At 41.6% G+C, this 26,146-nt stretch overlaps 1 protein-coding gene across 3 annotated transcripts in view; it reads left to right on the forward strand.

The window, feature by feature from the left end:
* The window catches only part of KBTBD12 (kelch repeat and BTB domain containing 12), a 247,290-nt gene that overhangs the window by 16,034 nt on the left and 205,110 nt on the right, over positions 1-26,146 (forward strand). For all 3 annotated transcript variants that reach the window (XM_053720829.1, XM_053720831.1, XM_053720830.1), the window contains exon 3: positions 3,651-3,921. In XM_053720829.1, the coding sequence (XP_053576804.1) occupies positions 3,651-3,921 (271 nt within the window). The remainder of the gene's footprint in view (positions 1-3,650; positions 3,922-26,146) is intronic.

Genomic DNA, 26,146 nt, shown 5'->3' on the forward strand with positions numbered 1-26,146 from the left:
TGTAATAAACAGATTTTTTATTCGCTTGTTAGTTTGTTTTTGGATTAGATTACGAGTGGAGTGCTGTTTATCGCTCCCGCTCGTGCGTTAACTGAGCTAGAAGTAAGCTTTATTACAAGTTGAAAGTAAAAAGTTTTCATTCACGCACTAACCCGATGCACGCAAAAAGACGTGTGAAAAAACACCCAACTTGCACGCAAACCCAATTGCATATTCTCAAGTGCGCTAACCTGACATGAAATATTAATATTTCACATTCCATTGTTCTTTACATAGAATAGGTTCTATTTATTCAGAAATAGATATTTTATATATATATATATAGGTATAGATATATGCAGATATACATAGGAATATCTATTTAAAAATACATAGGACATATTCTGCTATGTTGAGAACACTGGGATGTGAAATATGTACAGTAAATACACAGTATAACACTATTAAATATGAATATTGCAAAAATATGCTTTAACGTGTTTTCCTTTACTAGACTGAAAAGGACTCCAATGCGCACACAAACAAACACATATGTATTTAAATAGGAGGGAAATAACAGCATCACCACCATCTTTGTCAAGGCCACCACAAGCATTGCGGACGCTCGGGGGAAGCCAGATGCTGTGCATGGCTAATACACACGGCGATCTTAAAAGGGATAGGAAACAATTTATTTCCCCATGATTTAGACAGAGCATGTGCTTTTAAAGGGACATAATAGTGCTAAAAATGTATCTATTTACAAATTGACACATCTTTCTGAGAACAAAAGTGTATCGGATTGCACAATACAAATGAACTTTTAAACTGAAACATCTTTCATTGATAAAATGAACCTTTAAAAATCGGAACATTTTTGATGAACATTTTATTTGACAATTTGTCACGATAACATCGAGGTGGAATTATTTTAAATACACTTAAATTTTACTGTGTGTGTTTATATATCCAATATCATATAAAGTGGATTAAGGTGATAATTATATATCTAACACTTGGTTAAAAAATCATAGGAATATGTTATCCAGTGTAAATTGAAATCTGGTTATATATATATATATATATATATATATATATATATATATATATATATATATATATATATATATATATATATATATATATATATATATATATATATATATATATACAATAATTATATAGGGAGACGTCCCTTATCTAAATATAATTTATCTGTCTTTGATCTCTTATTGTTGTTTGAAATACTTTGTTTTAAATAATTTTTTAGAAGTAAATCTGTATGCTATTTTAATAAATTACACACATTATTTTATTACTTTAATATAGTTTCCATACCATCCTTTAAGCTTCTTTAGCGCTCCTAAACTGCAATTAATTTGTTGTTGTCTTTTAAAGGGACATAATACTCATATGCTAAATCACTTGAAACTGATGCAGTATAACTGTAAAAAGCTGACAGGAAAATATCACCTGAGCATCTCTATGTGAAAAAGGAAGATATTTTAAATCACAATTTCCTCAGCTCAGCAGAGTAAGTTCTGTGTAAAAAGTTATTATTCAGCTGCTGCCCAGCTGCAGATAAAAAAAGTTCTAGTGTAAATTACAATTGTGCTCACGCATTCACATTTACTTTTAACTTGTTATACGAGCGCTCAGCGCTCCTTCCAACGAGCGCAAACATCCGCAATAAACCCCATAACGCTCGAGCGAAACAGCGCACCACTCGCAATCTGGTCCTTAGTTAGCAAACAAATATTTCAGACATTTGCTTTGCAAACGAAAACAAAAACTATTTTTAGTACATCTAATATTTACCACCCAGTAATGGCAGTGCACCCTAATAAACCCTAGAAATGTAAGGGCCCTTAGCTGTTTACATGCTAGCCCCTCCAGTGAAACTGAGACGTGATACCTTGTAACAACCAGTACTTACTTTACTCTTCCTTTAGCAGTGATTATGCACCCTGCCCCATCTCTGGTACAGCGGTTGCTCTCCAAGTTCTGCAGATTCCTGGGGCTATAGAAGACAAATAAACATGCTTTGTATAATTAATAGGCAAACGCTTTCTGACCCTGTCATGGGAACATGATCCGTTGTTGCTTCTCATCTATAGCTCATGCTAACATCTGTGCACATTGCTATATTTTTGTCTCTGTAATATAAACATGACATAGATCCTGCAGTATGAGGACTCACAGTGCACTTGTTACAGGCCCAGACTCTCTGTAGTGTATTCAGTGCCTGCGTGATCTGCTTATAGAGATTACATGACCATATATAATATAGTAAGGAAGTTCTCTTACAGACAGGTGATCTGCTGTTGTATGTAGGGTAAATAAATTCTAAAATATTAGAAAAACTTATTTGCTGCCACTAATGCAGAAAGCCAATGACTTGTTTGGTCCATTTTAGGGACAGGTGAAAGGTGTTCACAAATTAACGCAATATGCAAATGATCTTCTCTGGGGATTTGTTTATGAACATGAATTTAATTTAAATCTTACTTTTAGATCAACTTAATTTTTCAAATTAAGAACTATTTTTAAGTGTGAAAATAGCCTCTTTATAATTTGATTTTAGAGGGCAGGTAGGTAGAATACCAACTCTACGCCCCTCTCAGTGGTCCTGCTCACAAACTTCTTGATTGTTCCACCATGGCTAGCATTGCTATGTGTCTTTCAGAGGACATAAAATGACAACTCATTTTAGTTCTGATGTGAGCATTGCTCAAGCCTTCCAATGCTCAAGAAATTGGTGAGTAGGACTGATCAGTGAGGCGTGGAGCTGGGTGGCTTGAATGGCGTAACAAATTTCTTCAACAACCAAGCTAAATGCAGAGATGGTGAGGTATGGGAACTATATTGAAAAAACACAACATTTCATTAAAACAAAAATCCAATATAATTCTATTATCAAATTATGTTCTCATGGTATTCTTTGTTAAAGAGATGTATGTAGCGTTGACATGTTTGGAGGTCTACGTGTAAATAGAGCTGCCATCTAGTGCTCTTGCAAATGTTCAACATTCGAACAAATCTGCTGCCATACACACATGCAGGCTCCTAAGCTTACTTCTCTGCTTTTCAACAAGAGATACCAATAGAACAAAGACAATTTGATAATAAAAGTAAATGACCTGCTTTTCTCATAAAAGAAAACATGTTGGGTTTCAAGTATCCATATAACCTGCTTTGTATTAAATGTTTTGTTAAACTGAGTTACTGACACTAGAAGTGGCGCACAATAACCATATAAAAATTAACGTTGTATATTATAAGGTTTTTAGGGGTTATACCAGTTTGATATTGTGCTGCATTAACTCAGGAGTTCTAATAACATTAAAAAAAAACTGATATTGCAATGACATCCCAGTGTGAAACAAGCTGGACTTGCTGACTTTGTACCTAGTGTAGTGTTTTCTCTGCAGAATGTAGGGCAGTCTCTAGCAGGGCTGGATTGGCCTACCAGGATACCAGGAGATTTCCCGGTGGGCTGCAGCAGCTGGGAATAGAAAGCTACACTTTAAAGGGCTGACTAATGTCCGGCCCTGGTCTCTAGAACTATAAAGGGAGATATTTCCCTCGCTACTAAGACTTTTGATGCATTAGACAATCTAGGTACGACTGTATAAATACAGCAGGCATCTAACAGGTTTCCTATTCATCAGGTATCATGATCGGGGGACTCGCTGCTGGGAACAGCTGTGCAACGCAGAATACAGAGAGCTCTATGCTCTGGGCACCATCAGAAATGATCTGTATTTGATAGGAGGACAAATGAAACTAAAAAACCAATATGTTGTCACCAACTGTGTGGACAGGTATTCCATGGAGAGTGGCACCTGGAGGAGTGTGGCCCCTCTGCCTATACAGCTGGCGTGTCATGCTGTGGTCACACTGAACAACAAGCTGTTTGTGATTGGCGGCTGGACACCCCAGGTCAGGTCATCAATAGGCTGGGGGTGCAGGGAGGATGCAGGTGTGATCTGGGCTATTGGCTGCTGAGGGTGGGATTTCCTGTAGGGCGTTGGGTAGGTACAAGAGACAGCTGGCAGATAGATCTTACACAACCATAGTCAGTGGGTGAACAGTAGGTACTTGTATATAGTGAGAAGTTAATCACACACAAAAAGAAGTACTGAGTCCAATGATGAATATAATCCAGAGGTTTATTGGACTGGAGCCAAAAAGTATAGCGGTGTGCTCCCAATTATCCGATGCGTTTCGAGAAGTTGGGAGAAGCGAACCCGATCATATTAGTAAAGAGATGGGGAAGATAAGATGAAACTTTCATGATTTAGATGAAAAAAATAAAAGTGACCTCAGGAGCGTGCACGTGACTTGAGCTCCATATGCATATAATTGTTACAAACTTTGCAAGAAGAGCTGTCATATAGTGTTCAAGTCATGTGCATGCTCCTGAGACTACCTCAGTATGCTCTCATAGAAATGAGCTCCGTTTCAGCAAATACTATAAGAAAGTTGGATTTAGTTTTTTTTTAAACTTGTACACTGCCTGACTCATAAAACATCAGTTTTAAAGTCATAGAAAGGTCATGGGTGCATTTAAATGCTTCTAGTAAACGTTATTACTACACTATACAGAGCCCTAGAAACACCCCCTACACTCACCCATACTGCACCCTACAGAGCCCTAGAAACACCCCCTACACTCACCCATACTACACTATACAGAGCCCTAGAAACACCCCCTACACTCACCCATACTACACCATACAGAGCTACAAACACCCATTACACTCACCCATACTACACTATACAGAGCTACAAACACCCCTTACACTCACCCATACTACACTATACAGAGCCCTACAAACACCCCCTACACTCACCCATACTACACCATAGAGAGCTACAAACACCCCTTACACTCACCCATGCTACACTATACAGAGCTATACACACCCCCTAAACTCACCCATACTACACTATACAGAGCCCTATAAACACCCCCTACACTCACCCATACTACACCATACAGAGCTACAAACACCCATTACACTCACCCATACTACACTATACAGAGCCCTAGAAACACCCCCTACACTCACCCATACTGCACCATACAGAGCTACAAACACCCCCTACATTATACAGAGCTACAAACACCCATTACACTCACCCATACTACACTATACAGAGCCATAGAAACACCCCCTACACTCACCCATACTGCACCATACAGAGCTACAAACACCCCCTACATTATACAGAGCTACAAACACCCATTACACTCACCCATACTACACTATACAGAGCCCTAGAAACACCCCCTACACTCACCCATACTACACCATACAGAGCTACAAACATCCCCTACACTATACAGAGCTACAAACACCCATTACACTCACCCATACTACACTATACAGAGCCCTAGAAACACGCCCTACACTCACCCATACTACACCATACAGAGCTACAAACATCCCCTACACTATACAGAGCTACAAACACCCCCTACACCATACAGAGCTACAAACACCCCCTACATTATACAGAGCTACAAACACCCCTTACACTCACCCATACTACACTATACAGAGCCCTAGAAACACCCCCTAAACTCACCCATACTACACCATACAGAGCTACAAACATCCCCTACACTATACAGAGCTACAAACACCCCTTACACTCACCCATACTACACTATACAGAGCCCTAGAAACACCCCCTACACTCACCCATACTACACTATACAGAGCCCTAGAAACACCCCCTACACTCACCCATACTACACTATACAGAGCCCTAGAAACACCCCCTACACTCACCCATACTACACTATACAGAGCCCTAGAAACACCCCTACACTCACCCATATTACACTATACAGAGCTACAAACCCCCCTACACTTAACCATACTACACTATACAGAGCCCTAGAAACACCCCCTACACTCACCCATACTACACTATACAGAGCCCTAGAAACACCCCCTACACTCACCCATACTACACTATACAGAGCCCTAGAAACACCCCCTACACTCACCCATACTACACTATACAGAGCCCTAGAAACACCCCTACACTCACCCATATTACACTATACAGAGCTACAAACACCCCTTACACTCACCCATACTACACTATACAGAGCCCTAGAAACACCCCCTACACTCACCCATACTACACTATACAGAGCCCTAGAAACACCCCCTACACTCACCCATACTACACTATACAGAGCCCTAGAAACACGCCCTACACTCACCCATACTACACTATACAGAGCCCTAGAAACACCCCCTACACTCACCCATACTACACTATACAGAGCCCTAGAAACACCCCCTACACTCACCCATACTACACTATACAGAGCCCTAGAAACACCCCTACACTCACCCATACTACACTATACAGAGCCCTAGAAACACCCCCTACACTCACCCATACTACACTATACAGAGCCCTAGAAACACCCCCTACACTCACCCATACTACACTATACAGAGCCCTAGAAACACCCCTACACTCACCCATATTACACTATACAGAGCTACAAACACCCCTTACACTCACCCATACTACACTATACAGAGCCCTAGAAACACCCCCTACACTCACCCATACTACACTATACAGAGCCCTAGAAACACCCCCTACACTCACCCATACTACACTATACAGAGCCCTAGAAACACCCCCTACACTCACCCATACTACACTATACAGAGCCCTAGAAACACCCCCTACACTCACCCATACTACACTATACAGAGCCCTAGAAACACCCCCTACACTCATCCATACTACACTATACAGAGCCCTAGAAACACCCCCTACACTCACCCATACTACACTATACAGAGCCCTAGAAACACCCCTACACTCACCCATATTACACTATACAGAGCTACAAACCCCCCTACACTTAACCATACTACACTATACAGAGCCCTAGAAACACCCCCTACACTCACCCATACTACACTGTACAGAGCTACAAACCCCCCTACACTCACCCATATTACACTATACAGAGCCCTAGAAACACCCCCTCTACACTCACCCATACTACACAGAGCCCTAGAAACACCCCCTCCACTCACCCATACTACACTATACAGAGCCCTAGAAACACCCCCAACACTCACCCATACTACACTATACAGAGCTACAAACACCCCCTGCACTCACCGATACTACACCATACAGAGCTACAAACACCCCTACACTCACCCATACTACACTATACAGAGCTACAAACACCCCCCTACACTCACCCTTACTACACTATACAGAGCTACAAACACCCCTTACACTCACCCATACTACACTATACAGAGCTATAAACACCCCTTACACTCACCCATACTACACTATACACAGCTACAAACACCCCTTACATTCACCCATACAACACTATACAGAGCTACAAACACCCATACTACACTATACAGAACTACAAACACCCCCTACACATACCCACACCTGCTATACAGAGCCCTAGAAACACTCCCTACACTCACCTTTACTACACTATACAGAGATACAAACCCCCCTACACTTACCCATGCTACACTATATAGAGCTACAAACACCCCCTACACTAACCCATAGTAACTACACTATACAGAGCTACAAACCCCCCCTACACTTACCCATGCTACACTATATAGAGCTACAAACACCCCCTACACTAACCCATACTAACTACACTATACAGAGCTACAAACACCCCTTACACTCACCCATACTACACTATACAGAGCTACAAACACCCTCTATGCGCACCCATATTACACTATACAGAGCTAAAAACACCCCCTACACTCACCCATTCTACACTATGCAGAGCTACAAACCAAACACCACTACACTCACCCATACTACACTATACAGAGCTACAAACACCCCCCACACTCACACATACTACACTATACAGAGCTACAAACACCCCCACACTCATACATACTACACTATACAGAGCTACAAACACCCCCCACACTCACACATACTACACTATACAGAGCTACAAACATCCCCTACACTCACACATACTACACTATACAGAGCTACAAATGCCCCCTACACTCACACATACTACACTATACAGAGCTACAAATGCCCCCTACACACTCACACATACTACACTATACAGAGCTACAAACACCCCCCATACTCACTGATACCAGAGAACACATAGCCCAGAGCTGTACAAAGCCCTTGCTCTCTTTGCTGATTATTTTTACATGCTGACCTATCACATCTCACATTCCACTTCAGAAGACTTTAAGAATTTTTGCCAAATCTATTTTCAGACATTAAAGAGATTCACTAAAAACATCAAATTCCCATGTAAATCTTCCAGCTGGACTCAGCTATGATCTGAACAGATCCATTTTTAGTCAATAGCTGGATGTGTTTGTGCATCACAGTAAACATTTGTTAAAGAAACAACTGTATGTTTCATCCTAAAGGGCCATAATACTCAAAATATTACTTGATCTAATCCGTTACATGCCCAAATCCGTTACATGCTCAAATCCATTACATGCTCTCATCCGTTACATACCCAAATCCCGTACATGCCCAAATCTGTTACATGCGTTACATGCTCAAATCCGTTACATGCTCTCATCCGTTACATGCTCTCATCTGTTACATACTTAAATCCGTTACATGCTCTCATCCGTTACATGCTCTCATCCGTTACATGCTCTCATCCGTTACATGCTCTCATCCGTTACATGCTCTAAACCATTAGAACAGCACTGGTCCCACAACGTAGATGTGTAACTAATGCTCCTGATTAGATCAGCAACAGTTTCCGCTCGGGACCAACAGTGCTCTTTAAGTACCAAGCAGCACTTCTACTGTGTATTTAATGCCTGTTTGCATATGTATTGTGTGTAAGAGTGTGTATGCGTGTGTATGCGTGTATATGTGTGTGTGTGCGTGTGTATATGTGTGTGTATACGCATGTGTGTGTGTGTGCGCGCGTGTGTGCGTGTGTATATGTGTGTATACGTGTGTGTGTGTGTGTGCGCGTGTGTATATACGCATGTGTGTGTGTCTGCGCGTGTGTATATGTGTGTGTATACGCATGTGTGTACGTATGTGTGTTTGTTTGTATATATGTGTGTGTGTTTGCATGTGAGTGTGTGTCTATTCGTGTGTGTGTGTATGTGTCTTATTTGTGTGTGTGTATGTGTTTGTGTATGATGTATTTGGCGTTTGTGTGTGTATGTGTGCATATGTATTGTGTGAAAGTTTGTGTGTATACACGTGTATGTGTGTGTATATGACTGTGTGTGTTTGTATGTATGTGTGTGTGCATGTATGCGTGTGTTTGTATGTATGTGTGTGTGTGCGCATGTATGCGTGTGTATGGTGTATGTGTATGGTGTATGTGTTCAGTGTGTGTGTGTGTGTGTATATGGTGTATGTGTTCAGTGTGTGTGTGTGTGTTAGGTGTATGTGTGTGTATGGTGTATGTGTTCAGTGTATGTTTATGTGAATGGTGTAAGTGCTTAGTGTGTGTATGGTGTATGTCTTCAGTTAGTTACCGCATCTGGCCAAATAGCACAAGCCCAGGTACCATGTCAAGGTCTTTCTAAAAACCTAGGTCCCTAAAACAGCCTAACAATGCAAGTGTTAAATCAAACAAACTGGGAACAAGTGAAGGGTGCACAGGCTTATGTAATCACCCTAGACATATACAAACCACGGAAGGGGACTGCACTCTCAGACTGGACTGTTTGGTAATTTTCCCTATGGGCCTTGTACCCAGGCCTGTCTGGGTTAACTGCTTGTGACTCTGGGGACAATGCAGTTGCCTGAGAGTGCTGTTGAGCACCCAGGGTTGTGCATGTTGCAGGGTCATGGGATGTGTACCCAGTCCAGTCTGAGAGTGCAGTCCCCTTCCGTGTTTTGTATATTTATAGGGTGATTACATAAGCCTGTGCACCCTTGACTTGTTCCCAGTTTGTTTGAGAGCTTGCATTGTATGGCTGTTTAGGAACTCAGGTTTTGGGAGAAACCTTGATACCTGGGCTTGTCCCATTTGGCCAGATGCGGTAACTAACTCTTCCAGTTTTGCTTTTAATTTTAGTTATTTTGTTAATCTAGTTATTTATTTGACATCAAGCAGGAATAAAGATCTAACCGCACCCATATATTTAATTTGCTGAATACAACACAGAAAATAATTGATCCAAACCTGAAAATGTAAACTAAAATTTTTGCAAAAATAAACATCAATGTTATGATTTACCAAATTGTTTAAAGGGACATAACACACAAAATATTTATTTAATCATTCAAATACTTTAAACATGTACTTCTATTATCAGATTTATGTTGTTCTTATGGTATTCTTTGTTGTAGAGCATACCCAGGTAGGTATCAAGCATGTCTGCAGCACTAGATGGTAAAATAATGTTTTTCTAGAAGAGGGCAAAAAAAAATGAAATCTACCTTGACAAAATATTATCAACGGCAATATGTGAAACAAATAGTTGCTAGATGCACTTTTTAGAAATGGTGGCTCATTGACTTAAAAAGTGACCCTAAGTGTGTGATGATGATACTTTCATATATAGAGCAAAGTCATCTAGTGCTCCTCCCACAGATGCCCAGGACCATTAGTATCACACAGTCAGTGCATATAGAATGTTACAGGGTCTCAGTTTTTTATCCTATAACCACTTTGGTTCAGTGTAAAAAAATAAAATAACAGTTTTTAGAGGTAAGGAACAGATAAAATGGGTAAAAACAAAATAATGGAAATACACCACAAACAATTTTTAACATGAGAAACAATTTTTTTAGCTTTAGTTTCTGTTTAATTTATTTTTAATTTAAACAAAAGTTTAGTTCTTATCAAAGGGCATAAGAATGGCTATATAGAATAACAGCAGCTCAGTGCTTGTCTCATTAAAGCCCTGAGGAATGTGCCACACTCTCCCATGCTTACTTAATACCTTAATACCTGATGGCTGGTGTTATGATGACCTGACCACTTCCTTGAGACCCTGAGACTCGAGTTGCTTTGCTCGTCATGATGAGTCTCCAGGGGCCACGTGAGGGCTCAGCAGCTCTGAGTTAACAGACAACTTGTCAAGTGCGTGCCACTGCGTCTGACTCTGACTGCATCACATCACATGTAACAGTGTGCTGTGTGCCTGGCCAGTAGTCCCGCGCAGCAGCGCACGCTATCGTCCCACCCCTTCTCCCCGAGTCCCCACCCCCTAACCAATCAAAAAATCCAACTAGGAGAACTCGGAGTAGTAGAGTAGGAGTCAGTGAAGCACAACTGGGCCGGGCTTAAAAAAAATAAAAATGAATTGTTGCTATGTCAGCAGTGGGGCGGGAGGGGGCACAGCATTTCATTTGGGTGGACATTGCCCCCCAATGTCCCCTCTTGGAGCCGACTCTGGTTCAGTGTGTGTGTGTATGTGTTCAGTGTGTGTGTGTATGATGTATGTGTTCAGTGTGTGTGCGTGTGTATATGTGTTCACTGTGTGTGTGTGTGTGTATGGTATATGTGTTCAGTGTGTGTGTGTTTGTGTGTTCAGTGTATGTGTTCAGTGTGTGTGTATGGTATATGTGTTCAGAGTGTGTGTGTATGGTGTATGTGTTCAGTGTGTGTATGTGTTCAGTGTGTGTGTGTATGGTGTATGTGTTCAGTGTGTGTGTGTGTGTATTGTGTATGTGTTCAGTGTGTGTGTGTGTGTATGTATGTATGTGTTCAGCGTGTGTGTATGTGTTCAGTGTGTGTGTGTATATAGTGTAGGTGTTCAGTGTGTGTGTATATACAGTATATATATAAATATATATATATATATATATATATATATATATAAAACACAAGATTAAGATTACACGCAAACAAAGAAGAGTTAGTTACCGCATCTGGCCAAATAGGACAAGTCCAGGTACCACGTCAAGGTATCTCCGAAAACCTAGGTCTCTAAAACAATGCAAGTGTTAAATCAAACAAACTGGGAACAAGTTAAGGGTGCACAGGCTTATGTTATCACCCTAGACATATACAAAACACGGAAGGGAACTGCACTCTCAGACTGGACTGTTTGGTAATTTTCCCTATGGGCCTTGCACCCAGGCCTGTCTGGGTTAACTGCCTGTGACTCTGGGGACAATACAGTTGCCTGAGAGTGCTATTGAGCACCCAGGGCTGTGCATGTTGCAGGGTCATGGGTAGGGTTGCCACCCGTCCCTTAAAATACAGAACACTTATAAGTTACACATGCTGCAGGGAGGAATATGAATTGTGCTGTCCAGAAACACAATACATGTTTCTCCCTGTAGCTTGTGTAACTCATAAGTGTCCAGGAAAACATGGCTGAGGTGGCAACCCTAGTCATGGGATGTGTACCCAGTCCAGTCTGAGAGTGCAGTCCCCTTCCGTGTTTTGTATATTTATAGGGTGATTACATAAGCCTGTGCACCCTTGACTTGTTCCCAGTTTGTTTGAGAGCTGGCATTGTATGGCTGTTTAGGAACTCAGGTTTTGGGAGAGACCTTGATACCTGGGCTTGTCCTATTTGGCCAGATGCGGTAACTAACTCTTCCAGTTTTGCTTTTAATTTTAGTTATTTTTTTAATCTAGTTATTTATTTGGCATCAAGCAATAATAAAGATCTAACCTCACCCATATATTTCATTTGCTGAATACAACACAGAAAATACCAAAAAAGTGATTGATCCAAACCTGAAAACGTAAACTAAAATTTTTGCAAAATTAACATCAGTGTTATGATTTACCAAATCGTTTAAAGGGACATAACACACAAAATATTTATTTAATAATTCAAATACTTTAAACATGTACTTCTGTTATCAGATTTGTGTTGTTCTTATGGTATTCTTTGTTGTAGAGCATACCCAGGTAGGTATCAAGCATGTGTGCAGCACTAGACGGTTGCAGCATTTGCACATTTTACAACATTGCTAAAATCATTCATGCCGAACTGCTGCCATATAGTACCCTAGACATGTGCACACTAGCTACCTAAGTATGGTCTTCAACAAAGAATACCAAGGGAACAAAATACATTTGATAATAGAAGTAAATTGGAAAGATTTTTTTTTTTCTTTTTAAATTGAGTGCTCGTTCTGAATCATGAAAGCAAAATTCTGGGCTTCATTTCCCTTTAAAGCAATTGAAATACCAATTGTCAATATGCCAAAAGCCTTAAAATAACAATGTAATTATAGTAAGCTAGAAAACGGATTTATTTATCAGCTAGCAGCACAATACAATGTCTTGCTGATTATTTATGTACATTGTGCTTCTAGTAGTAATCACACACACAATTTAGTTGTCTTAAACTATATTTATGTTTGTTATTTAAATTGTGTTTTATTTGTATTTTTTGTTTTGCTTTGTTGTATTGTGGCAATGATATATATTTGGATATAGCTGTCTTCATTACTTCCTCATAATCTGCTAATGTCACATATAGTTCACTGACCTAACATTACCAATATCTTAAGGTTTGTGACATCTCTCATGTGACAAATCCTGTTGGGGCATCTCCCAGTCCAGAACCTGCTGACATGGTGCACAATCTGCTTAAAAACAAGTCTGCTTTTGTTTGTTTTCCCATTTTTTTTGCTGATTTATGCTCACCCAGAGAAATAAATGCTATATATGATGATGTAATGAATAGCTGGAGAATACTATGCAGAAGCATGTTTTACATTCAATGTTATGTTGTTTAATTACTGAAGAAACAGGAGTAAAATTGTATTCTACTTTCAGTTAAAGAGCACCTACTGTAGGTTTTCCTATGTTTAAAATCCTGTTATCTCTTATGCTGAGGCCAATTGCAGACGGTGATAAAGTAAGAATCTCACAGGGCTTAATGTCCCTTTAAAACCTGTCAGGTTAGTCTGATCTAAGTAAACACTGGTGTGGAATTTCAAATCTCCAGAAAGTTTGTACAGATTCCAGACATTCAATGCATTCTTGTGCCCAATAAAGAGTATAGTTACTGCACTGTAAACACGCACTATTTATTTAGCAATGAGAGAGTTATATAATAATGAGCCCTGACACTGTGTAATACAGGAGCCACTAGGTATATATATATATATATGCCCCAGGTCACACCTGTAGGTGCTTGTGATGGTTCTGGGGGTGACACCTGTGATGAATGGGTTGCCTGCTTGCATGTAGCATGTTGCACCAACACAGGAGAATTACATAGGGGTTAAAGGGACATTATACACTCATTTTTTATTTGCATAAATGTTTTGTAGATGATCCATTTATATAGCCCATAAAGTTTTCTCTTGTTAAGTGTATCCAGTCCACGGATCATCCATTACTTGTGGGATATTCTCATTCCCAACAGGAAGTTGCAAGAGGACACCCACAGCAGAGCTGTAATATAGCTCCTCCCCTAACTGTCATAGCCAGTCATTCTCTTGCAACTCTCAACAAGCTAGGATGTTGTAGGAGAGAGTGGTTAAATATAGTTAGTTTATTTTCTTCAATCAAAAGTTTGTTATTTTTAAATAGTACCGGAGTTGTGCTATTTTATCTCAGGCAGTAAATAGAAGAAGAATCTGCCTGAGGTTTCTATGATCTTAGCAGGTTGTAACTAAGATCCATTGCTATTCTCACATATGTCTGAGGGGATTACACAGATGAGGTAACTTCAGCGAGAGAATGGCGTGCAGTTTATTCTGCTATCAGGTATGTGCAGTTATAATTTTTTCTAGAGATGGAAAACACTAGAAAATGCTGCTGATACCGGATTAATGTAAGTTAAGCCTGAATACAGTGATTTAATAACGACTGGTATCATGCTTACTCCCAGGGGTAATACCCTTATGATATTGCAATATAAACGTTTGCTGGCATGTTTAATCGTTTTTATATATGCATTGGTGATAAAACTTTATTGGGGCCTAGTTTTTTCCACATGGCTGGCTTAAATTTTGACTAGAAACAGTTTTACTGAGGCTTTCCACTGTTATAGTATAAAAGTTACAGTTGGTGCAGTTAAAATTACAAACTGTGACATTCAGCTTCCCTCAGGAGTCCCCTGTATGCTATAGGACATCTCTAAAGGGCTCAAAGGCTTTCCAAAGTCGTTTATTGGGGAAGGTAGGACCACAGCTTGCTGTGGCAGTTGGTTGTGACTGTTAAAAAAAAAAAAAAAAAAAAGTATTTCGTTTTTTTTGATCCGTTTTTTTGAACTAAGGGGTTAATCATCCATTTGCAAGTGGATGCAATGCTCTGCTAGCCTATTACATACACTGTAAAAATTTTGTTTGATTTACTGCATTTTTTCACTGTTTTTCAAATTCTGACAAAATTTGTTTCTCTTAAAGGCACAGTACCGTTTTTTATATTTGCTTGTTAACTTGATTTAAAGTGTTTTCCAAGCTTGCTAGTCTCATTGCTAGTCTGTATAAACATGTCTGACATAGAAGAAACTCCTTGTTCATTATGTTTAAAAGCCATGGTGGAACCCCCTCTTAGAATGTGTACCAAATGTACTGATTTCATTTTATGCAATAAAGATCATATTCTGTTTTTAAAAAAATTATCACCAGAGGAATCTGACGAGGGGAAAGTTATGCCGACTAACTCTCCCCACGTGTCAGACCCTTTGACTCCCGCCCAAGGGACTCACGCTCAAATGGCGCCAAGTACATCTAGGGCGCCCATAGCGTTTACTTTACAAGACATGGCGGCAGTCATGGATAATACACTGTATTAGCCAGACTACCTGAACTTAGAGGTTAGCGAGATAGCTCTGGGGTGAGACAAAATGCAGAGCATACTGACGCTTTAAAAAACCATGTCAGATACTGCCTCACAATATGCAGAAGCTGAGGAAGGAGAGCTTCAGTCAGTGGGTGATGTTAATGACTCAGGAAAGATACCTGATTCTAATATTTCTACATTTAAATTTAAGCTTGAACACCTCCGCATGTTACTTAGGGAGGTTTTAGCTGCTCTGAATGACTGTGATACCATTGCAGTGCCAGAGAAATTTTGTAGACTGGATAAATGCTTTGCAGTGCCGGTGTGTACTGATGTTTTTCCAATACCTAAAAGGTTTACAGAAATTATTAATAAGGAATGGGATAGACCAGGTGTGCCGTTCTCTTCCCCTCCTATTTTTAGAAAAATGTTTTCCAATAGACGCCACCACACGGGACTTATCGCAGACAGTCCCTAAGGTGGAAGGAGCAGTTTCTACTCTAGCAAAGCGTACTACTATCCCTGTCGAGGACAGTTGTGCTTTTTTAGAGCCAATGGATAAAAAATTAGAAGGTTACCTTAAGAAAATATTTATTCAACAAGGTTTTATCCTACAGCCCATTGCATGCATTGCCCCTGTCACTGCTGCTGCGGCGTACTGGTTTGAGTCTCTGGAAGAGGCTTTACAGGTAGAGACTCCATTGGATGACATACTTGGCAAACATAGAGCACTTAAGCTAGCCAATTATTTTATTTCTGATGCCATTGTTCATTTGAATAAACTAACGGCTAAGAATTCTGGTTTTGCTATACAGCCGCGCAGAGCGCTATGGCTTAAATCATGGTCAGCTGACGTGACTTTAAAATCTAAGCTACTTAACATTCCCTTCAAGGGGCAGACCCTATTCGGGCCTGGTTTGAAGGAGATTATTGCTGATATCACGGGAGGAAAAGGTTGTGCCAAATCTAGGGCCAAACAGTCTAATTTTCATGCCTTTCGAAACTTCAAGGCAGGTGCGGCATCAACTTCCTCTAATAATAAAAAAGAGGGAACTTTTGCTCAATCCAAGACGGTCTGGAGACCAAACCAGACCTGGAAAAAAGGCAAGCAGGTCAAAAATCCTGCTGCTGCCTCTAAGACAGCATGAAGGAACGACCCCCTATCCGGTAACGGATCTAGTAGGGGGCAGACTTTCACTCTTCGCCCAGGCGTGGGCAAGAGATGTTCAGGATCCCTGGGCGTTGGAAATTATATCCCAGGGATATCTTCTGGACTTCAAAGCTTCCCCCCCAAAAGGGAGATTTCACCTTTCACAATTATCTGCAAACCAGATAAAGAGTGAGGCACTCTTACACTGTGTACGAGACCTCCTAGTTATGGGAGTGATCCATCCAGTTCCAAAGGAGGAACAGGAACAGGGTTTTTACTCAAATCTGTTTGTGGTTCCCAAAAAAGAGGGAACCTTCAGACCGATTTTGGATCTAAAGATCTTAAACAAATTCCTCAAAGTTCTGTTGTTCAAGATGGAAACTATTTGTACCATCCTACCACTGATCCAGGAGGGTCAATATATGACTACAGTGGATCTAAAGGATGCTTATCTTCACTTTCCGATACACAAAGATCATCATCGGTTTCTCAGGTTTGCCTTTCAAGACAGGCATTTCCAGTTGTAGCTCTTCCCTTTGGATTAGCTACAGCCCCAAGAATCTTTACAAAGGTTCTAGGGTCGCTTTTGGCGGTCCTAAGTCCGTGGGGCATAGCAGTAGCCCCTTATTTAGACGACATCCTGATACAGGCGTCAAACTTCCAAATTGCCAAGTCTCATACGGACGTAGTACTGGCATTTCTGAGGTCGCATGGGTGGAAAGTGAATGAGGAAAAGTGTTCTCTATCCCCACTCACAAGAGTTTCCTTTCTAGGGACTCTGATAGATTCTGTAGAAATGAAAATTTACCTTGACGGAGTCCAGGTTATCAAAGCTTCTAAATTCCTGTCGGGTTCTTCATTCCATTCCGCACCCTTTGGTGGCTCAGTGTATGGAAGTAATCGGCTTAATGGTAGCGGCAATGGACATAGTGCCGTTTGCACGCTTACATCTCAGACCGCTGCAACTATGCAGGCTCAGTCAGTGGAGCGGGGATTACACAGATTTGGCCCCTCAACTGAATCTGGACCAAGAGACCAGGGATCCTCTTCCCTGGTGGCTATCTCGGGTCCATCTGTCCAAAGGTATGACCTTCGCAGGCCAGATTGGACTATTGTAACAACAAATGCCAGCCTTCTAGGTTGGGGTGCAGTCTGGAACTCCCTGAAGGCTCAGGGATCGTGGACTCAGGAGGAGTCTCTCCTTCCAATAAATATTCTGGAACTAAGAACGATATTCAAGGCTCTTCAGGTTTGGCCTCAGTTAGCAACTCTGAGGTACATCAGATTTCAGTCGGTCAACATCACGACTGTAGCTTACATCAACCATCGAGGGGGAACAAGAAGTTCCCTAGAGATGTTAGAAGTTTCAAAAATAATTCACTGGGCAGAGATTCACTCTTGCCACCTATCAGCTATCCATATCCCAGGTGTAGAGCACTGGGAGGCGGATTTTCTAAGTCGTCAGACTTTTCATCCGGGAGAGTGGGAACTCCATCCGGAGGTATTTGCACAACTGATTCTCCATTGGGGCAAACCAGAACTGGATCTCATGGCGTCTCGCCAGAACGCCAAGCTTCCGTGTTACGGATCCAGGTCCAGGGATCCCAAGGCGACACTGATAGATACTCTAGCAGCGCCCTGGTCTTTCAACCTGGCTTATGTGTTTCCACCGTTTCCTCTGCTCCCTCGACTGATTGCCAAGATCAAGCAGGAGAGAGCATCAGTGATTCTGATAGCACCTGCGTGGCCACGCAGGACCTGGTATGCAGATCTAGTGGACATGTCATCCTTTCCACCATGGTCTCTGCCTCTGAGACAGGACCTTCTACTTCAGGGTCCTTTCAACCATCCAAATCTAATTTCTCTGAGGCTGACTGCCTGGAGATTGAATGCTTGATTTTATCAAAGCGTGGCTTCTCCGAGTCAGTTATTGATACCTTAATACAGGCACGAAAGCCTGTCACCAGGAAAATTTACCATAAGGTATGGCGTAGATATCTTTATTGGTGTGAATCCAAGGGTTACTCATGGAGTAAGGTCAGGATTCCTAGGATTTTTTCTTTTCTCCAAGAAGGTTTGGAAAAAGGATTGTCAGCTAGTTTCTTAAAGGGACAGATTTTTGCTCTGTCTATTCTTTTGCACTAGCGTCTGGCAGATGTTCCAGACGTTCAGGCATTTTGTCAGGCTTTAGTTTGAATCAAGCCTGTGTTTAAACCTGTTGCTTCACCATGGAGCTTAAACTTGGTTCTTAAGGTTCTTCAAGGAGTTCCGTTTGAACCTCTTCATTCCATAGATAAACTTTTATCTTGGAAAGTTCTTTTTTTTTTTTTTTTTGGTAGCTATTTCCTCGGCTCGTAGAGTCTCTGAGCTATCTGCCTTACAATGTGATTCTCCTTATCTGATTTTTCATACGGATAAGGTAGTCCTGCGTACCAAACCTGGGTTCTTACCTAAGGTGGTATCTAACAAGAATATCAATCAAGAGATTGTGGTTCCATCCTTGTGTTACACAATCTGGACGTCGTCTGTGCTTTAAAGTTTTACTTACAAGCTACTAAAGATTTTTGTCAAACATCTGCTTTGTTTGTTGTCTACTCTGGACAGAGGAGAGGTCAAAAGGCTTTGGCAACCTCTTTTTCTTTATGGCTAAGAAGCTTAATCCGCTTAGCCTATGAGACTGCTGGACAGCAGCCTCCTGAAAGGATTACAGCTCATTCCACTAGAGCTGTGGCTTCCACTTGGGCCTTTAAAAATGAGGCTTCTGTTGAACAGATTTGCAAGGCGGCGACTTGGTCTTCGCTTCATACTTTTTCAAAATTTTACAAATTTGATACTTTTGCTTCTTCGGAGGCTATATTTGGGAGACAGGTTTTACGGGCAGTGGTTCCTTCCATTTAAGTTCCTGCCTTGTCCCTCCCTTCATCCGTGTACTTTAGCTTTGGTATTGGTATCCCACAAGTAATGGATGATCCGTGGACTGGATACACTTAACAAGAGAAAACATAATTTATGCTTACCTGATAAATTTATTTCTCTTGTAGTGTATCCAGTCCACGCCCCGCCCTGTCATTTTAAGGCAGGTAATTTTTAAATTTAAACTACTGTAACCACTACACCCTATGGTTCCTCCTTTCTCGGCTTGTTTTGGTCGAATGACTGGCTATGACAGTTAGGGGAGGAGCTATATTACAGCTCTGCTGTGGGTGTCCTCTTGCAACTTCCTGTTGGGAATGAGAATATCCCACAAGTAATGGATGATCCGTGGACTGGATACACTACAAGAGAAATAAATTTATCAGGTAAGCATAAATTATGTTTTTTTTTTTAAATGTATAGTTTTGCTTATTTTTAAATAACATTGCTGTGATTTTCTGACTCCTAACCAAGCCCCAAAGTTTTATGAGAATACCGTCAGCTACCTTCTCCAGCTTGCTTCTGTTTGTGTAAAGGGTCTTTTCATATGCAAAAGAAGGGGGAAGTGTCTTATTATCCACTTGCAGTGGGCTTTTCAGCTAACCTTTTCAACAGAGCTAAACTGAGAGCTTCTAAGTAAGTTTTTAACAGTTTTATACTGGATTTTTATATCAGTATCTGCATCTTATTCTTTATGGTAGTGACTATTACATGCAGTTATATGAAAATGAGTGTATACTGTCCCTTTAATGGATAAACCCATGATACTGTAAGCAGATAATGAATGATACAGAACTTGCTGCACATTCCATCTGCCCTACACAAACTGCTAGTAAATGTCTGTTTATGGTTATTATATGAGGAATCCTGCTCTCTGTGCAGGCAAATAAACGGTTGTCTTGATCAGCAGAATATCATATTGGTATAAAGCACTCAGCTTTCTGGTTTGTTGTACAGAGCAGGGGCAGTGGCACCAGGGCCCAAGTGCTGAAGGGGCCAATAAGCAGCCAGTCTATACATAGGTGTGTGCAGAATGTGTCTATCATATATCTATGTATATCTATCATCTATCTACCTATCATCTATCAAGCTATCTGTATGACTGTCTATATCATCTGTCTGTCTATCTATCTATCTATCTATCTATCTATCATCTATCTGTGTATATCTATCTATCATGTATCTGTGTATATCTATCATCTATCTATGTATATCTATCTATCATTTATCTGTGTATATCTATCATCTATGTATATCTATCATCTATCTGTGTATATCTATCTATTGGGTACTTGTAAAGCACAAACTAATCACCCGTGAGGGTCTCAAGGCGCTATGGGGGGGAGAGGGGGGCTAAGGGAAGACAATTCAGTTGAAGAGCCAGATCTTGAGGTCCTTCCTGAAGTTTGTAAGGGAGGTGGATTGTCTGAGGTGCAGCGGGAGGGAGTTCCTTGACCTTGCTGCCATATAGGAGAAGGATTTTCCTCCAGCTGTTTTTTTCTTGATGCGGGGGATGACTGCGAGTGCTTTATCGGCAGTTGTCTGGAGGGGGTGTAGAAATTGACACGGTGGTTTATGTATTCAGGACCGATGTTGTGGAGGGCCTTGAATGCATGGGTTAGGAGCTTGAAGGTTATTCTCTAGTTGACGGGGAGCCAGTGTAGGTTCCTTAGGTGTTCGATGAGTCTGGCCGAGGTGTTCTGGATGCGTTGGAGTCGTTTCTGGAGCTTGATGGTGGACCCGGCGTAGAGTGCATTGCTGTAGTCCAGTCGACTACTGACGAGGGCGTGGGTGACAGATTTTCTAGTTTCAGTGGGGATCCACTTGAAGATTTTTCGCAGTAGGTGGAGTATGTGAAAACAAGTCAAAGAGACGGCGTTGACTTGGCGGTCCATGGAAAGTGATGAGTCGAGGATGACGCCTAGATTTCGTGTGTGGTGTGTTGGAGTTGGAGGGCGTCCGAGGGCTGTGGGCCACCAGGAGTCATCCCATGCAGATTTGGTGGGTCCGAGGAGGAGGATTTCGGTCTTGTCAGTGTTGAGTTTGAGACGGTTGTTGTTCATCCAGGTGGCGATTGCTGTAAGTCCTTCGTGGACATTTTTCTTGGCGATGGCGGGGTCTTGGGTGAGCGAGATGATTAACTGGGTATCATCAGCGTAGGAGACGATGTTGAGATTGTGTTGTCGGACAATGGCGGCGAGGGGTGCCATGTAGATGTTGAAGAGGGTGGGGCTAAGAGAAGAGCCTTGGGATATGCCGCAGCTGATTGCTGTGGGATTGGAGGAGAAGGGTGGGAGTCTGACTTTCTGGGTTCTGCCGCTGAGGAAGGAGGTGATCCATTCCAGGGCCTTATTGCGGATGCCAGCATCGTGTAGGCGCGTCAGGAGGGTGCTGTGGGCTACAGTGTCGAATGCGGCTGAGAGGTCTAGAAGAATGAGCGCAGCAGTCTCTCCTTGGTCGAGCATGGTGCGGATGTTGTCTGTGGCAGCGAGGAGGGTGGTCTCGGGGCTGTGATTGCTCCTGAAACCGGATTGGGAAGGGTCCAAGATCTGGTTGGTCTCGATGTGGTCAACAAGTTGTACGTTGATGGCCTTCTCGATTACTTTGGCTGGAAAGGGGAGAAGAGAGATGGGGCAGTAGTTTTTAGGATCTATGGGGTCAGCTGTGGGTTTCTTCAGCAGGGGTTTCAACTCTGCATGCTTCCAGTCTTCTGGGAAGGTGCCAGTTTTGATGGAGCAGTTTATGGTGAGGCAGAGTTCGTGGGCGATGGTAAAACCCGCTTTGTTGAATATGTGGTGCGGGCATGGGTCTGAGGGTGCTCCGGAGTGGATAGATTTCATGATTCTGAGTGTGTCCTCCGTGGTGAGGGGGCTCCAGGTAGTGCGTAGAAGGTGGCGGGTGGTGGGTTTGGGTGAGGTGGTGGTGGGTGGGTCGGCGGTGAGTGGTGAGTTCTGGAGCTCAAGGCTGTCATAGATGTTGATGATCTTGCGGTGGAAGTAAGTAGCGATGTTGTCGCAGAGGTCCTGGGGGGGTGGGATGTCATTAGTTTCACTTTTGGGTTTGGAGAATTCCTTGATGACTGTGAACAGCTCTTTGCTGTTGTGGGTTTTGGCGTGGATTCTGTCTAGGATAGCGGTTTTCTTTGTGGTTTTGATGAGGTGGTGGTGGGTGGTGACGGCTTCTTTGTAGGCGGATTTGTCCAAGGGGGACTTGCTGGATCTCCATATTCTCTCTAATCGTCTGCAGTGGCGTTTGGAGTCCTGGAGGGTGGGGATGAACCAGCTGGCCTTGTTGGTGGGCTGGCGGCAGGACGGTTTCTTGAGGGGGGCGAGGGTATTTGCTCAGTCTGTGATCCAGCGATGTAGGTGGCGGGCGGAGGAGTTGGCGTCAGTGGAGGTCACTGGGGGGGACTTGATCAGGGTGGAGTGCAGTTGTTCTTGGGTGATGTTGTTCCAGTTTCATCTATCTATGTATATCTATCTATCTATCTATGTATATCTATCTATCTATGTATATCTTTCTATCATCTATCTGTGTATATCTATCTATCATCTATCTATGTATACAGGGATTGCAGAATTATTAGGCAAGTTGTATTTTTGAGGATTAATTTTATTATTGAACAACAACCATGTTCTCAATGAACCCAAAAAACTCATTAATATCAAAGCTGAATATTTTTGGAAGTAGTTTTTAATTTGTTTTTAGTTTTAGCTATTTTAGGGGGATATCTGTGTGTGCAGGTGACTATTACTGTGCATAATTATTAGGCAACTTAACAAAAAACAAATATATACCCATTTCAATTATTTATTTTTACCAGTGAAACCAATAAAACATCTCAACATTCAAAAATATACATTTCTGACATTCAAAAACAAAACAAAAACAAATCAGTGACCAATATAGCCACCTTTCTTTGCAAGGACACTCAAAAGCCTGCCATCCATGGATTCTGTCAGTGTTTTGATCTGTTCACCATCAACATTGCGTGCAGCAGCAACCACAGCCTCCCAGACACTGTTCAGAGAGGTGTACTGTTTTCCCTCCTTGTAAATCTCACATTTGATGATGGACCACAGGTTCTCAATGGGGTTCAGATCAGGTGAACAAGGAGGCCATGTCATTAGATTTTCTTCTTTTATACCCTTTCTTGCCAGCCATGCTGTGGAGTACTTGGACGCGTGTGATGGAGCATTGTCCTGCATGAAAATCATGTTTTTCTTGAAGGATGCAGACTTCTTCCTGTACCACTGCTTGAAGAAGGTGTCTTCCAGAAACTGGCAGTAGGACTGGGAGTTGAGCTTGACTCCATCCTCAACCCGAAAAGGCCCCACAAGCTCATCTTTGATGATACCAGCCCAAACCAGTACTCCACCTCCACCTTGCTGGCGTCTGAGTCGGACTGGAGCTCTCTGCCCTTTACCAATCCAGCCACGGGCCCATCCATCTGGCCCATCAAGACTCACTCTCATTTCATCAGTCCATAAAACCTTAGAAAAATCAGTCTTGAGATATTTCTTGGCCCAGTCTTGACGTTTCAGCTTGTGTGTCTTGTTCAGTGGTGGTCGTCTTTCAGCCTTTCTTACCTTGGCCATGTGAGTATTGCACACCTTGTGCTTTTGGGCACTCCAGTGATGTTGCAGCTCTGAAATATGGCCAAACTGGTGGCAAGTTGCATCTTGGCAGCTGCACGCTTGACTTTTCTCAGTTCATGGGCAGTTATTTTGCGCCTTGGTTTTTCCACACGCTTCTTGCGACCCTGTTGACTATTTTGAATGAAACGCTTGATTGTTTGATGATCACGCTTCAGAAGCTTTGCAATTTTAAGAGAGCTGCATCCCTCTGCAAGATATCTCACTATTTTTTACTTTTATGAGCCTGTCAAATCCTTCTTTCTCTTGTTAAGTGTATCCAGTCCACGGATCATCCATTACTTATGGGATATTAACTCCTCCCCAACAGGAAGTGCAAGAGGATTCACCCAGCAGAGCTGCTATATAGCTCCTCCCCTAACTGCCATTACCAGTCATTCTCTTGCACCCAACGAATAGATAGGATGTGTGAGAGGACTGTGGTGATTATACTTAGTTTCATACCTTCAATCAAAAGTTTGTTATTTTATAATAGCACCGGAGTGTGTTATTCCTTCTCTGGTAGAATTTGAAGAAGAATCTACCTGAGTTTTTCTATGATTTTAGCCGGAGTAGTTAAGATCATATTGCTGTTTCTCGGCCATCTGAGGAGAGGTAAACTTCAGATCAGGGGACAGCGGGCAGATTAATCTGCAAAGAGGTATGTAGCAGCTTATTATTTTCTGACAATGGAATTGATGAGAAAATTCTGCCATACCGATATAATGTAAACTCAGCCTTAAATGCAGTAGCAGCAACTGGTATCAGGCTGTCATGTATGTATATTTTACACTTCAGTATTCTGGGGAATGGCACTTCACTGGAATTATACTGTATGCATAAAACTTTAGCCTAATTTGCAGGGACTAGCAACAGGCTTTTTAATAACACTCAATTTATTAATGTTAAACGTTTTTTGCTGGCATGTAAAATCGTTTAATTTTCTGAGGTACTGGGTGAAAAAATGTTTTGGGCACTATTTTTTCCACTTGGCAGTCGTTTTATTTAATTTATGACAGTTTACTGATCTCTCTCACTGTTATGTGTGAGGGGGAGGGACCTTTTTTGGTGCTTTTGCTACGCATCAAAAAATTCAGTCAGAAGTTTATTGTCTTCCCTGCATGATCCGGTTCATCTCTACAGAACTCAGGGGTCTTCAAAACTTGTTTTGAGGGAGGTAATCACTCACAGCAGAGCTGTGAGATTGTAGTTGACTGTGATAAAAAAAAAAAAACGTTTATTTCTGTATTTTTTTTTTTCTGCTATCAGGGTTAGTTATCCTTTGCTAATGGGAGCAATCCTTTGCTAAAATTGTGTTTTTTACAAAGATTTGATGCTATAACTTTTCAGTTTATTAATTTTCAACTGTCATAACTTTTTCTGTGCTTCTTATAGGCACAGTACGTTTTCATATTATAGTAAATTACTTGAAAAGTATTTCCAAGTTGCTAGTTTATTTGCTAGTGTGTTAAACATGTCTGATTCAGAGGAAGATATCTGTGCTATATGTGCTAAAGCCAAAGTGGAGCCCAATAGAAATGTATGTACTAACTGTATTGATGCTACTTTAAATAAAAGTCAATCTGTACAAATTGAACATATTTCACCAAACAACGAGGGGAGAGTTATGCCGACTAACTCGCCTCACGTGTCAGTACCTGCATCTCCCGCTCGGGAGGTGCGTGATATTGTAGCGCCGAGTACATCTGGGCGGCCATTACAAATCACATTACAGGATATGGCTAC

This window comes from Bombina bombina, chromosome 7, assembly GCF_027579735.1.
Source record: "Bombina bombina isolate aBomBom1 chromosome 7, aBomBom1.pri, whole genome shotgun sequence".
Classification (NCBI taxonomy): domain Eukaryota; kingdom Metazoa; phylum Chordata; class Amphibia; order Anura; family Bombinatoridae; genus Bombina; species Bombina bombina.